The sequence below is a fragment of the Juglans regia genome, chromosome 11, assembly GCF_001411555.2.
Source record: "Juglans regia cultivar Chandler chromosome 11, Walnut 2.0, whole genome shotgun sequence".
NCBI lineage: Eukaryota > Viridiplantae > Streptophyta > Magnoliopsida > Fagales > Juglandaceae > Juglans > Juglans regia.
This window is the reverse complement of record NC_049911.1, coordinates 33,298,182-33,310,904: the sequence shown is the minus strand read 5'-3', so window position 1 is coordinate 33,310,904 and position 12,723 is coordinate 33,298,182. Positions and strand designations below refer to the sequence as shown.

At 36.3% G+C, this 12,723-nt stretch overlaps 2 protein-coding genes across 6 annotated transcripts; both read left to right on the top strand.

The window, feature by feature from the left end:
* The first annotated feature begins 627 nt into the window (after positions 1-627).
* Positions 628-4,347, top strand: LOC109003098. 3 transcript variants are annotated; one of them, XM_018981083.2, is made up of 3 exons: positions 628-1,250; positions 3,752-3,911; positions 4,079-4,347. In XM_018981083.2, exons 1-2 carry the CDS (start codon positions 815-817, stop codon positions 3,877-3,879), a joined length of 564 nt encoding a protein of 187 aa, XP_018836628.2. In that variant the 5' UTR covers positions 628-814; the 3' UTR covers positions 3,880-3,911; positions 4,079-4,347. The 3 variants fall into 3 exon arrangements, with proteins under 3 accessions (XP_018836628.2, XP_018836632.1, XP_018836631.2); XM_018981087.2 differs by having other exon boundaries at positions 675-1,250; positions 3,752-3,822; XM_018981086.2 differs by having other exon boundaries at positions 680-1,250; positions 4,005-4,347.
* A 2,025-nt stretch (positions 4,348-6,372) lies between these two features.
* Positions 6,373-12,076, top strand: LOC109003099. Of its 3 annotated transcripts, XM_035682981.1 has the most exons (6): positions 6,443-6,549; positions 6,711-6,756; positions 8,151-8,368; positions 9,440-9,664; positions 10,359-10,510; positions 11,684-12,076. In XM_035682981.1, exons 3-6 carry the CDS (start codon positions 8,199-8,201, stop codon positions 11,872-11,874), a joined length of 738 nt encoding a protein of 245 aa, XP_035538874.1. In that variant the 5' UTR covers positions 6,443-6,549; positions 6,711-6,756; positions 8,151-8,198; the 3' UTR covers positions 11,875-12,076. The 3 variants fall into 3 exon arrangements, with proteins under 3 accessions (XP_018836633.1, XP_018836634.1, XP_035538874.1); XM_018981088.2 differs by lacking the exon at positions 6,711-6,756 and having other exon boundaries at positions 6,373-6,549; XM_018981089.2 differs by lacking the exons at positions 6,711-6,756; positions 11,684-12,076 and adding an exon at positions 10,604-11,677 and having other exon boundaries at positions 6,373-6,549.
* Positions 12,077-12,723: the final 647 nt, after the last annotated feature.

The window sequence follows — 12,723 nt, the reverse complement described above, 5'->3', positions numbered from 1 at the left end:
TTGGTATTGTCATTGTCTTTGTTCAGCAAGCGTATCAACCCTCCTCCGTAGACGTGGCTATAGGAATCCTTTTCCGCTGCGAAATATCATGCTTAAATGCTTAACAGTAATTTTAAGAAATGATTTGTTGAGCTAAAATTTAAAGACTCGAGAGAATCGTGTGTATTGGCGATTGATTAACAAATCTCAAAGTATTCGATTACATAAATTACGGTCTTATTATTCATTTTTTATTATATTTATTATTTACGAGCTATCCAATTATATAGTCGCATGCGAAAATTAAAATCAACTCAAATTATTATTTTTCGAAGACTTTTAATTACAATAAGCTCTCATTCGAGAATTTTTTTAATTTTTAATTTTTAATTTAATTATTACTTAATTAATTATTATTAATTTTTCAAACTTCTTAACAAAATATAAAAAATAATTCAATTTTTTAAATTTTTAAATAAAAATCATATTATAAAATTATATTCTAATAATATTTTTATTTTATAATATTTTTATTTAATTTTTTATTCTCAATTTTATTAAATTTAATAAAATATTTTTATTATTCACAAATTTCTTTATAGCATGATGTTGACTATATATGGACTTGCGTTCATATGATAACCCCCCTCTCTCTCCGGACAATGCTATTCGAATTGTAAGAACAGCACGACGCCTAACCTCCACACCATTGCCACGTGCCAAACTGCTTTCTCGTCAATCACAGTATCCGTACACTTTCCTTATCTACCTGATATATGTATATATATTCCTTCTTCTCACACCCACACCTCGATAAGTCTCCGTCTCGTCTCCGATGGCCAGAATCCTCGCGCAAAGCCTACTTCGCCGCTCTCCTCTCAGATCCGCTCCCTTCAGGGCACTATCTGTGACCTGTTCTTGGGCCCACCGTTCCTTCTCCAGCGGACAGGCTCAACTGATCGAGATCGACCTGGACCCCACCTCTTCCAGCTCATCCTCTTCCTCCTCTTCCTCTTTTTCGGACGATGACGGTGAATTCGGGGCCTTGGCGATGAAGAAGCTAGACGACTTGATCCACCGGATCATCGTGCAGAAGTCGACCCCGAATTGGCTGCCGTTTGTTCCGGGTTCCTCCTTCTGGGTCCCCCCGCGGCCTGGGACCTCTAAGGTGTTCGATTTGGTTGGAAAGCTTGCCGACCAGCTCAACCAGGAGGAGTCCCTCTCCCTCACCTCCTCGCGTGGCTGGCCCTGCTCTTCTTTCTTCCTCGACGGTATTTTTATCAATTAGTATTAGTACCTCATATATGCCCCCTTTCTTTTTGGCTGCCAAAAGGTTCAGATTAAAAAGAAAAGGATAATTGAGGTTTGAGATGCTGATTTTATTTAATCGAGAGAATTCTGGTATCATCTTTGCTTTATGTTGATTCAGAGCACTACCTTTTCCAATCATGATAATTAGGTTACCTCTAGTTGTTGCCAAGAAACTTTTTTTTTTTTTATCAGCAGTTTTTGCCAAGAAATTTCAGGTAAACATAGGGAGAATTTAGTATTATGTTAAGCTGGCTCTGTTTGGCTGCCAAGAAAAAGGAAAACAAAGAAATGAAAAATTGGAGCTGTAGGTTATTCTATGAGGATTTCGGAACTTTCAAATTTGGTGGTCTTATGTGTTAGCGTATCTGATATTGATCAAGCTTTGACCAAGTCTTTAGGCTGTTACGATTCTGTACAGCTCATTATTTTTGAATTCAAATACTTTTCTGTTGTAAACTTCTCTGCATGTGCGTGTTGCACTCCCGTACGAAACTCACCCGAATTGTAAATTCATATTATAAATCAATGTGAATTATATGTGATTCGGTATCCAAGCCGAACACTTTCAGTCCTTCCTTTTATTATCTTACATGGTATCAGCTGGAATTTAAGCTCACGCTTTCTTTTCCTGGTTTACACTTCCGCAAATGGCCTCACCCAACACAAACTCCTCTTCCCTTCACCCTGAAAGCAACGGCACATCTGGATCATTGAAGCCGCACCATCCCTCCCCTGTTTCCTTCAAGCTTGAAGGACCCAACTACTCAGGATGGCAATCATTGTTTATGCCATTTCTAAGAAGCAATTTTCTGATGGGTTTCGTGGATGGCTCAGAAACCACACCCAACAAGAATTTGCTTGACAATACACCAAATCCAGCTTTGGTTCAGGAAAGACCAAGCTCTTCTTAGCTGTATTCTTTCCTCTATCAACGAGACATTGGTCTCTAGTGTGTATGGCTTGGATAGCTCGTACAAAGTATGGAAAGCTTTGTTGGCTCACTTCTCCAGCCAATCACGCACAAGGATTGCTCATATCAAGCGCCAGCTACAGACAATTTCACAAGGTAGTCGCACCATTACTGACTATGTGGAATCTCTTGTTTTTATCATCGCCAAGTAGGATCCCTTTTAAACTGAATTCGAAGTATAATCTTGTTTACTTTAAGTTGATGACACCGGTTTATTTAGTTACAATAAATTCTATCGCTTGTTGAGAAATCCAAGTGATAGGATCGTAATTTTCTTCCGATCAAGTTCAAAACTGTACTGAATTTGGTTGGGCGGCCTCGTGCCGGGGGGTGGGTGGGTGGGTTTAAATGAAAACAAAGGAAGCTTGGATTCTATTTCATGTCATTTTTCTTCAGCTGGAAAGAATCAATTGTTAGGATGATAGCCATTTCATGTAGGTTGCAGAATTACGAACCTCATTACCGTTATCATTACTTTGATCTTGAAGGTTGAAAGAGGACAACTGAAATGGTTCACCCTGAGCTATCTTCTGAGACAATCAAACGATTCTTCTTGGTACATACCTACGTGTAACCTTTCCATTGATTGGCTTGGATCCTCTACTGGATTGATGAAAAGTGATATAAGAAAGTTCTGGTAGACAATGCAACAATGTTTGCTACATGATTATTTGAAAGAGTCCTTAAATACCCATTAGATGCAAATGAGAGTAGATGCACTTGAGTTATTTTGGGAAAGAAAATTGAAGGAAAGTTTTAATCATTTAGGATCTTAAAGATTATTGTACTGATAATTCCAAGATGATGTGATAATGGTCCAAAAGCATCAGTGCCAAGTGTTGACGATAGCTATAATTGATGTATGAGATTAGACTTGAAATATGGGAAGCAGTTTTCCAGGTAGTGGATGAACCCTTCTCTTTCTGAGGGGTTTTTTATAATTTTTTTTTCTTTTCTGGGAGGAGGGGGCATGGTTCGAGAATGATGAACTTTGAAGCTTTCCTTTTGTAAAATCTTGAAAATTATGCATTCACTGGTTGGATTTTATGTTAACGAGTCTCTGCTATGTGGAGACAATTCTCAAGCCATGACCATCTGATCTCAACTGGAAGGACAGTACACCTGACTCGTTGAGCATCTTGTCTGTAATGTAAGGAACTGATATTATTTCACCACAGGGATAATACGTGTTAAGTGTCATTATTAGTCACTTATCAAAAAAGTGTCATCATTAGTCTTTAGTTTAGTTTACAAATTTAAGATGTCATTAGGTGATTCATATGAATAAAGCATGTACGAGTCATCACTATCTTTTTATCTAATTTACAAATTTAATGTCATTAGAATTTGTTATTTAAAAAAAGGCTTTAACATGTATTACAATTTTTTCCATTATTATGTTGGGATAGAATATTTCCAATTTTAATAGTCCACTGCTATGGTGTAATCTCTGTCGTAATATAAACCCATATATATTTTTCTTTTTTTAAGGTAATGTAGCTGCTGATTCAATAAAGGTGGAGTTGGAGGACAAGGGTTCAGCAGAGGTGGAGGAGGTAAAGGTGAAAGTTCTGAAAAATTCAGCAGAAAAAAGGGGATCTGAGGATGAGGAAGGATAAACAGCACATCCCTTGACAGAATGGTGACTGTGGTAAGTACATTCACCTGAGGTCACCGGTGCTGGTTTTCCTTGTTCATGTGACCCTTGTGAATGATATCAGCTTCTTTCTTTCCCCTATGACAGTTATTGTATGGCTGGGAAAATGAAAAAACAAAAATCGAAATGGTAATCACAGTTATTGTGGTTGGAACTTGCAGGCTTGCTAACCATTGTAGAAAGAGCAGAAAGGAGCAGCTGGGCTTGCATAAGGTTAGCGAGTGTTATGGAAGAAGGTTGTGCAGGTGTAATTATGGCAGTTTTGGGGTAGGGGTTTTGCTCTTTTGCTCCTCCGATTGTCAAACCCTGTCTGCCTCATGCATTGCTACAAAAGTAATTACTTTTCTGCTGTTTATATTTCTGTCAACAACGAAGTCGATGCATCTTTTAAAATTCATAAGATGGTTTTTCTTATCACAATTCTTCATAATGATGTGTTTCTTTGATGGGACTCTCTTCCCGCGTATTTGAGTAAATATGGTCATTGCCAAATTTAAAAATAAAAATAAAAAACATTGGGTTTCGAACTCTTGTAGGAGACTGGGGCTCGCAAATACTAATTTTATTGAATGAAGAATCGAAATTAAGGAATTTTGTGTCCTTTTTAACATTTTGTGTCCTTATGTTTCTTTTGGTTACGCAATTCACATGGGATAAAATATTTTATTGAAAGTTAAATAAAATATTATTTTTATTTTAAAATTTGAAAAGTTAGATTGTTTATTATATTTTATTTAAAAGTTTAAAAAAATTATAATTATTATATGAGATAAGATAGTTTGATTTTGTGTAGTCAAACTAATATTAAACCATGCACTTTGCATTCGACTTGGAAGTTCCGTTTTTTTTTTTTATTTTTAGGTGCGGTTGAGAGTATGGGGATGCAAATTTCGGATCTCTCTCGTGAGAGGAACGCAGATGTAATCTGTCAAAAAATTAACCTTAAAGTTTTTGGCCTGTTGGATTTATTTCAATTTATCTCATTTTATTTAATTTTTATATATATTTTTTTAATTTTTACTCAAAATATAATTAATTTTTTAATTTTTTAAATAATAATAATATTAAAAAAATAATATTTTAATAATATTTTATTTAACTTTTATTTCAACTCATCTAATTTTAATTTACTGTTCAAATCTCATCACCTTCTTCTTTTCCATTAAAAGGGCAATGAAGAGATAAGTTAGAACTTCTGAGATGATGTAAATATAATAAAAAAATTTAAGTGTAGTCATATTTGTATATTTTTTTTTGTATATTTTATTAATGTGATTGATTAAGTAATTTTTTTAATATAAAATAATTGATTGGGTCAATTACGTCAGTAAGATATGCAAAGAATATACAAAAGTATAGTAAAATTCAAATATAATATATTGAGGAATTTAGGAGGTCAATCCTTTGGAATTGAACATGGATATGTTAGTTATGCTTTTCCAGGATGAAGATTCGAACTTTAGGCGCACATATTCCTTAGGGATCGTGTTTCGATTAAGGGAGGATTTAAATAGTGAGTTGAGATGAGATGATTTGAGATAAAAATTATAAATTAAATAAAATATAGATAAAATATTATTTTTTAATATTATTATTGTTTTAAGATTTGAAAAAAATTGAATTGTTTATTCTATTTTATATGAAATTTAAAAAATTTGTAATGATAAGATTAAATGAAATGAAACTATTCTCGTATGCACAATATTTATGAAAATGTCTAGTTTGTATACAAATTTTATATATGATGTAGATTAATATAATTTAATATTAAATTTATTTTTTTTAAAATTTAGAATAATGCTACGGATCAGTCCTTGTTCAAGGCTGATTTGTAGCATACCTTACGTGTCACAATTTAATCATTTTTTTTTTTCAAAAACCCACTCACCCGTTTCCCCCCCTCTCCTTCCCCTTTTTCTCTTCTCAGCCGTGTCCCCGCCGCAACCTAGATCCGTCGTCGCCGCCGATTCGGCCTTCCACCACCACCGAGCCCGTCTTCCTCCCCCAGCTCAAGGCCCGTAGCTCTTCCGCATGCACACCAGTAGTCCAATCCCACGCACCCACATCGCAGCTCACATTCCGTCACCTATAGCTGCGTGCCGCCACCCATGAGCACACCAAACGTCCACCCCTCGGCCATACCTTCCTTCTTCAGCCCACACTGACTGTCTACACTGACCGTTGCTCTCTTTCTCGCATATCCTCTCCCTCACGGATCCTCTCTCCTTCACGGCCAAATCTGCACTGTCGGCCGCAATCGCTACTCCCTCAACAATCAACGCCCGAGGATGGGCGAGGGGCCGGGAGGCATTGCCCGACACGGGTTAGGAGAGAGAAAATAAAAATAAATTTTGAAATAAGAGGGAAGTGGGTTGTGTTGAGGGTGTTTTTGGTCATTTCACTGTAGGCAATACTTTTTATTAAAGTTTCAGAGCAATCCCCGTCAGTTGCCATTGCAAGAAACCGATCTCTCCTGATAGAGATCTCTAGTAAGTAAATGGCGGTAGATCCCGAATTGGTTTCGTCGCGCTCTCAGTCTACTTCTCCCTTTCCTTCTCCTCCTTCATCGTCGTCTTCTTCTGCTGCTACTACCCAGGAATCTACCTCTGAAGACATTCTCCCGCAATCTCAGGTTCCCTACGATTCTTTTTCCAGTTTAGCAATTCCTCAAATTTCTTTTTTTTCTACGATGCGTTAATCCTTTGAATTTAGCATAGAAAAAAGAGAGAGAATTTGATGCCTCTTGTATTCTGCGTTCCTAATTAGGGCTTTTGCATCTACGTAAATTCTCAGATCATGCTTCTTTCTTGCTATAATGGAGCTTTAGAACAACTATATTGTGAGTCAAGGCATCCGTTATTTCGCAGCAGCAGCTCTCCGTGTGTATACTTTTTTTTTTTTTTTCTTCTGACGTGAATCTAGACGAAAAGGTTGATAACGCGAGACGCTTGCTTCTAAACTCTAAAATTGCAGTTGGTGATTGATGCCAGTTTTCAGCCCGCTTAGAGCATTTCCAACGGTTTAGCCATTTTGCATACATCATTAAGAGAGAATATTGATTTTTTTTTTTTTTATTTCTTTCTTTCGTTTATCCTTTATATCTTTATATATCTCATGATCACGTTCCCTCTTTCTTCCTTTTATCCTCTATTTCTTTGTTTTCGTCCTTTTATTCTTTTATTTCTTTTTTAAAAGGAAAAAAAGAATAATATTTAGATCATTTTTTTTTATAAGTCAAATATTTAGATCATATAGAGAAAGAATAGTTATACTATTGGAGATTACATTTCAAGAACTATTAGGCTATTAGCTAATAGATAAAGTGCTTTTCTATTAGCTATTTTAGATAAAAGTTTAGATAGACCATTGGAAATGCTCTCATATTGTATAATTCAGAAGTATTGTCCTCAAAGTTGTTAATATTTACTTGGATTTGAGCTGCTCACGATGGCTTATATGGACCAGCCCAGTTTTTGAAAACAAGGTCGGGGGAGGGGAAGTCTGCATATGGCTCCTAATCTTCAGCATATTGGCATGAAGTGGTTAATATTAGGGTTTACGAGTTAGGAAACAATTGTATCTGTAATTTGCATATATTAATGTGGGGGCCTTAAGTGCGTGTATTTAATAAATTTAAAAAGGAAAAAATTGGCAATAGAACTTTTTTTTGGCTGGTTAACATAAAATATGCTTAAAGCCCCTACGCGGAAAATTATGAGACGTGAGACTACAGAATCTGCACGAGTACTGATACAGGGTGTTGGATAAGCTCCATTCTCGTACGAATGCATTATTACATTGTGGGTGAAGGAGGAGGTACAGAGTAGGTGAAGGATAAGCTCCACTCTTGTACAAATGCATTACTATATTACTTAATCAGTAGAAGGCAGGCAATTCTGGGTACAGTTCCTTGCTAAAAATAATTAAGAGAGAAAGACAGAGTGGTCGCCTATATTACATTTCCCTACTGCTTCTACCTTTCATCTGGAGGGGACTCCCTCAACCTTGTATTGCTTTCTTAAATCTTTGTTATATTAAGGATGAACATTGAGTGGGCATGCGGAAGCTCTTGATTTTTGTATATTCAACGGGAAACGAATATTGGAGAATATGCATGTCATGTTTTGCTCTATGGTTCGAAACACGTATGAAAATATATTTATCTTCATGCATTAGAGAGGTGGCTTACTTTGGGCTTCTGTCCTAATCACTTCATTGCTTCATTATTCTCAGGTTCCACTATTCTCCAGTTTTCCAGCTTGCCAAAATGGTGTTTTTCCGATGTTCCCAGTCATGTACCCTGCTCTTATTCCAGGCTTAAATACCTTACAAAATCAGGAACAGATTAATCGTGGAGCTGGCATTTATGCCGTTCCTACTTTCCCATATATGGGGCCTGTTTCTGGACTTCCATCTAACGCTCTTATACCCCTTACCTACAATATACCAACGTAAGCACTACAATGGTAGTTTGTTTTTGTTTAAAGACTGATCATTGTGACTACTATTAAAATTCTACTGTTCTGATACTAAGCATTGGTTCAGATAGGGTAAATTGGTACAAAAATAGATTCATCCATAATTATTCAGATGCTTTATAGTGAGATATGCTGGTGTGCATATTTGTGGGTAGATGTGTTTGTGAGTGTATGTGTGCATGCATGGATGTATAGATAACTATTATTTGTAACTTACTGTAATTAATTTAATCATGAAACAAAATGTTTATGATGAATCTGTTCCATAAACTTGTGAAATATATTATAGTTTAATATTGTACTCTCAAATAACTACTTTATTCTTTGTTAGTCATAATGTCAGCAAGTTAAGAAATGAGAAGGGGTAGGTTCTTTCTTAAGTTCATGCACCAGATGATCAAGGACAGGGATGTTGATTGTGACAGAAGATGTGATTGCCACTGGGGTACCGGAGGATTTTTCCTTAGACTTGATTATTTGAGGCTTTGTTGGGTTCAGAGAGCCATGGTGTTGATGATTAACTTCCTGGTTATTTATGGAGTGGCAATTATTGCTTGCAACAGTTCACCATTTGTGTGACTGAAGTGAAGCTTTATGCCATATCTGAAGATCATGTTAGGCTACAAATATCAGCAAGTCCTCCATTTTAATTGCTGAAGTGAGAAATGCAGCTGTGCTCTAAATCAACCCGGTTGGAATTAGAAAAGCAGTCTCTTTTTCTAGGACTAAACACAAGAAAATTCCCATATAAACCTTTTTTTGCATCTCAATATATAATAAATTGTTCTTGTTCTGGTTGATGTTAAAAATATGTAACTCCACTAGCCACTAGCAACTAAGTTAATCCAAATTTAGTGTATGCTAATTACTGTCAGATCTAGCAGTTTTCGCTGACAACTCAGTTACAGCCCCCCTCTTTTTCCCTTTTCCTCTTCGGGGGCCTGATAGAGGGGTGATATGTTTTCTTGGATTATTTTAATATATTAAATGTACTGAACGATTGCCCCCTTTTTCTTATCATGGTTGTATGGGTGCCATCAACAGTAGACACAGTTCTGAGGCTGGGGTTGGGGCTGTGGGTGAAGAACATGGGGAAGTAGGGCAACAGCCTGCACCTCAAAGACAAGTCGTTGTAAGGAGATTTCAAATTGCTTTTCAGCTTGATTTGTTGCTTATTCTAAAGCTGGCAGCAGTAATCTATTTGTTCAACCAAGATGGATCAAGACACAGGCTCATTGTTCTTGTGTTTTTTGCTTCACTTGTCTACCTGTAAGTATGTAAACCTCTTAACTATTTTCAATCCGAGGCTTGTTCATGACCTCTGCCACCTGTGGTGTATTGGACTCGTACACATTAGAAAAATGCTTGGTGGAAACAGTTTTAGTTTTTAGTGGCGACAATGTTACTTGTGCACCCACAGACACATGTAAACATGCACGTGGGTGTGTGTCATACACATCCACCCCCTATCAAGGTCGATTATGTATCTTCAATTTTCATAGGGGCTTTGGTAAGCCTCTAGAACAATTTACACAATTTTATGATTAAGAAAAACATATACAAGAGGAAATGACTTTAAAAATATAAATACAATACCTTTTTATTAAAAATAGATGTACTTATAGGTATACATCTTGTGTACATGGGCTATGCCTATTGATTTCTTTAATAAAATCCTTGATGACTTAGCCAAGTACTTTTAGGCCAACATATCCAATATTGTACGCCATTCAAATACAAGCTAAGATTTTATCATTTGGTCAATTAACCCATGTCGAATGTATAGTATTCTGATCTCTTGTTATTTGGAGATTTATGTAAATGGTTTGGATGGATAAGTAAGCTGACCAATGTGTGTGACCAAATGTTTTATGGATGTGGGTGTGTATCGAATTTTGTTTTTGCTAAAATGATTAAATTTGTACGAGGGAAAGCTGAATATATTAGATGTTGGGTGTGACAGATACCAAACTGGAGCTCTGACTCCAATAGTACGGTGGCTGTCACAAGGCATGCAGAGAGCAGCTGCGCCTCACCATCCACCAAGGCCTGCTGTCAGGGCTGATAATGTTCCGGCTGCTGCAGGACAGGGAGTTGAGAATGCTGCTGTAGTAGGTATATTCTACTTTCTTTATGTAAACTTGAGTGCATACTTATCATAAAAAAAGTAGTGTATAAAAAATGTTTTTCATTAACTTTCTTTGGCAGGTAGTTTACATATTATTCTCTACTAGAAAGAAATAGCATGTACACGGAGATATTTAAAACACAAGTGGGGCTGCAATCAACCTGAGTGGCTGAACTTCTGGTTGATCAGGTTGGCTCTGTCAAAAGGGACACAGCTTGAGCTCGTCTGGAGCTCAAAGCAAGCCGTACAACTTCAGATGATTCAGAAGTTGCTTGGTGTTGGCTCTATTTTGAATGAGCCTGAACTTTGGTCTCTAGATCAGGCACTAGCAAACAAACTAGCAGAGTTGAGTTGAGTTTGGCTTATTGCAGCCTTAATATCAGTAATAATCTTGATTTTTTTCTAAGATGTCTTGAACCGTGGTTGGGCCTCAAGCCTCCCGTGAGCAACTTACCTTTGTAAATGTGTCACGTACATAGACATATGTACTAAAACGTATTTGTCCTTCTGTCCAAAAGCCGTGCACAATACAGTTTAGGCTAGTCAATTCCTTCCTCAGCTCTGAACCTAATCAGATGGATTGCTGATTGCTTTTACTGGCCATATAGGGAGCCAACAGTCTTAATCAACATTATCATTGTTCTTACATATGTTCCTACTTGTGATAAGTTGCCACATTGACTGATTGGTCCTACTTGTGATAGATGCCATTTGGTCCAAGTCTTAATCAACATTATCATTGTTCTTAATCAACATTATCATTGCTTTTACATATGTTCCTACTTGTGATAGATGCCATTTGGTCCAAGTCTTTAGGCCTTGGACCAAATGGCATCTCTTCCCATGTAAAGTGTGGATGGTGAAGTCGTGGGTTTAATCCATGTGGTGGGTTATTGAGTCGTGTATTTAAATATCAGTATTTCTTATAAGGATGGAGGTTTGAGTTTCAACCTGGTGGAGGCAATGATGATAGCCAGTGGTGCACCATAGCACCACTGTACCAAATCAAATCCTGCATTCTTTTACTTCAATTTGGAAGGATAAGGTGGTAATTCCTAATGTAAAAGAAATATTTTTTAGAACTGGAAACATACACACAATGATCAGCAGCGTGAGTGATTACATAACAAAATGCTGTTTGTTTCATCAATGCATGGCAGAAGGTCAACCTGGAGCTCAGGTCGAGAATCAGCCAGCAAACGATGGAAATCTGGCGGTTGAGAATGAGAATGTGGCAGAACCTGGTGGGGGCCATGGTGTTAATCATTGGTGGGGAATTGTGAAGGAGATCCAGATGATTGTCTTCGGTTTTATTAATTCCCTTCTCCCAGGCTTTCACAACATAGATTAAATCGTACTTTTCAGGTGAGCCCCTTCTAATCAATTCAGAAGGAAGCATTTTTTTTTTTTTTAAAAAAAAAAAACGTAGTGTTGTATTTTGGCGGAGAAGCTCTTACTTTGGGTTTTCTGAAAGTAATGATAAGTTTGGTTTGCTTGTTTTCCCGTCATGTGCTTTTATCAACATGGGAATCCTCCAAATAACTTGAACATCATTCTGTTTTTCAATGTTGGCTCAAATAGTTAGTTTGTTCCAACCTTTTAAATTTCTTCTAATGCTTCAGTTTCTCCAGATGTAGAAACCTTATAATGATTTTATTATAAACAGACTATGGATGAAAGACCATATGGGGGGGGGGGGGCTATTGGCGGTGGAAAGATTTAAACCCATGATCTCGAAAAATAATCAATTGGTTCACACGGCACAACATCTTTCACTTTCTCGTTCAGAATCAAGAAGTGTTTTATCTCATTTCATATCATTATTATAATTTTTTTAAATTTTTATATAAAATATAATAAATAATTTAATTTTTTTAAATTTTAAAATAATAATAATATTAAAAAATAATATTTTATTTAATTTTCAACTTTCGTTAAAAGTAATTGCATCTCACTATTCAAACCGTACTTTAGATTTTAATTTCGGTGCTAACCAATCAACCCATTTATTATCGGTGGTAAACAGAGAAATCGATCGAAAAATATAGCCATTAAATAAAAGAAAATGTATATAAATAAGCAGGGTACATAAAATCAAACTGAGCTTGGTTAAACCGAGTTGTACGAATTCAATATTTTTATGAGTAAACAAAACTCAGACTTGCGACTGAATGAATCGGCAAGATAGTTAAAAAAGAAT

What these genes read in the sequence shown, in the direction of transcription:
- LOC109003098 (XM_018981083.2), top strand. Translation starts at nt 815, where the DNA reads ATGGCCAGAATCCTCGCGCAAAGCCTACTTCGCCGCTCTCCTCTCAGA. An exon ending in CTCTTCTTTCTTCCTCGACG is followed by an intron (nt 1,251 to 3,751) that starts GTATTTTTATCA and finishes TCTTTTTTTAAG; the next exon opens with GTAATGTAGCTGCTGATTCA.
- LOC109003099 (XM_018981088.2), top strand. Translation starts at nt 6,415, where the DNA reads ATGGCGGTAGATCCCGAATTGGTTTCGTCGCGCTCTCAGTCTACTTCT. An exon ending in ACATTCTCCCGCAATCTCAG is followed by an intron (nt 6,550 to 8,150) that starts GTTCCCTACGAT and finishes CATTATTCTCAG; the next exon opens with GTTCCACTATTCTCCAGTTT. An exon ending in TGAGAATGCTGCTGTAGTAG is followed by an intron (nt 10,511 to 11,683) that starts GTATATTCTACT and finishes AATGCATGGCAG; the next exon opens with AAGGTCAACCTGGAGCTCAG.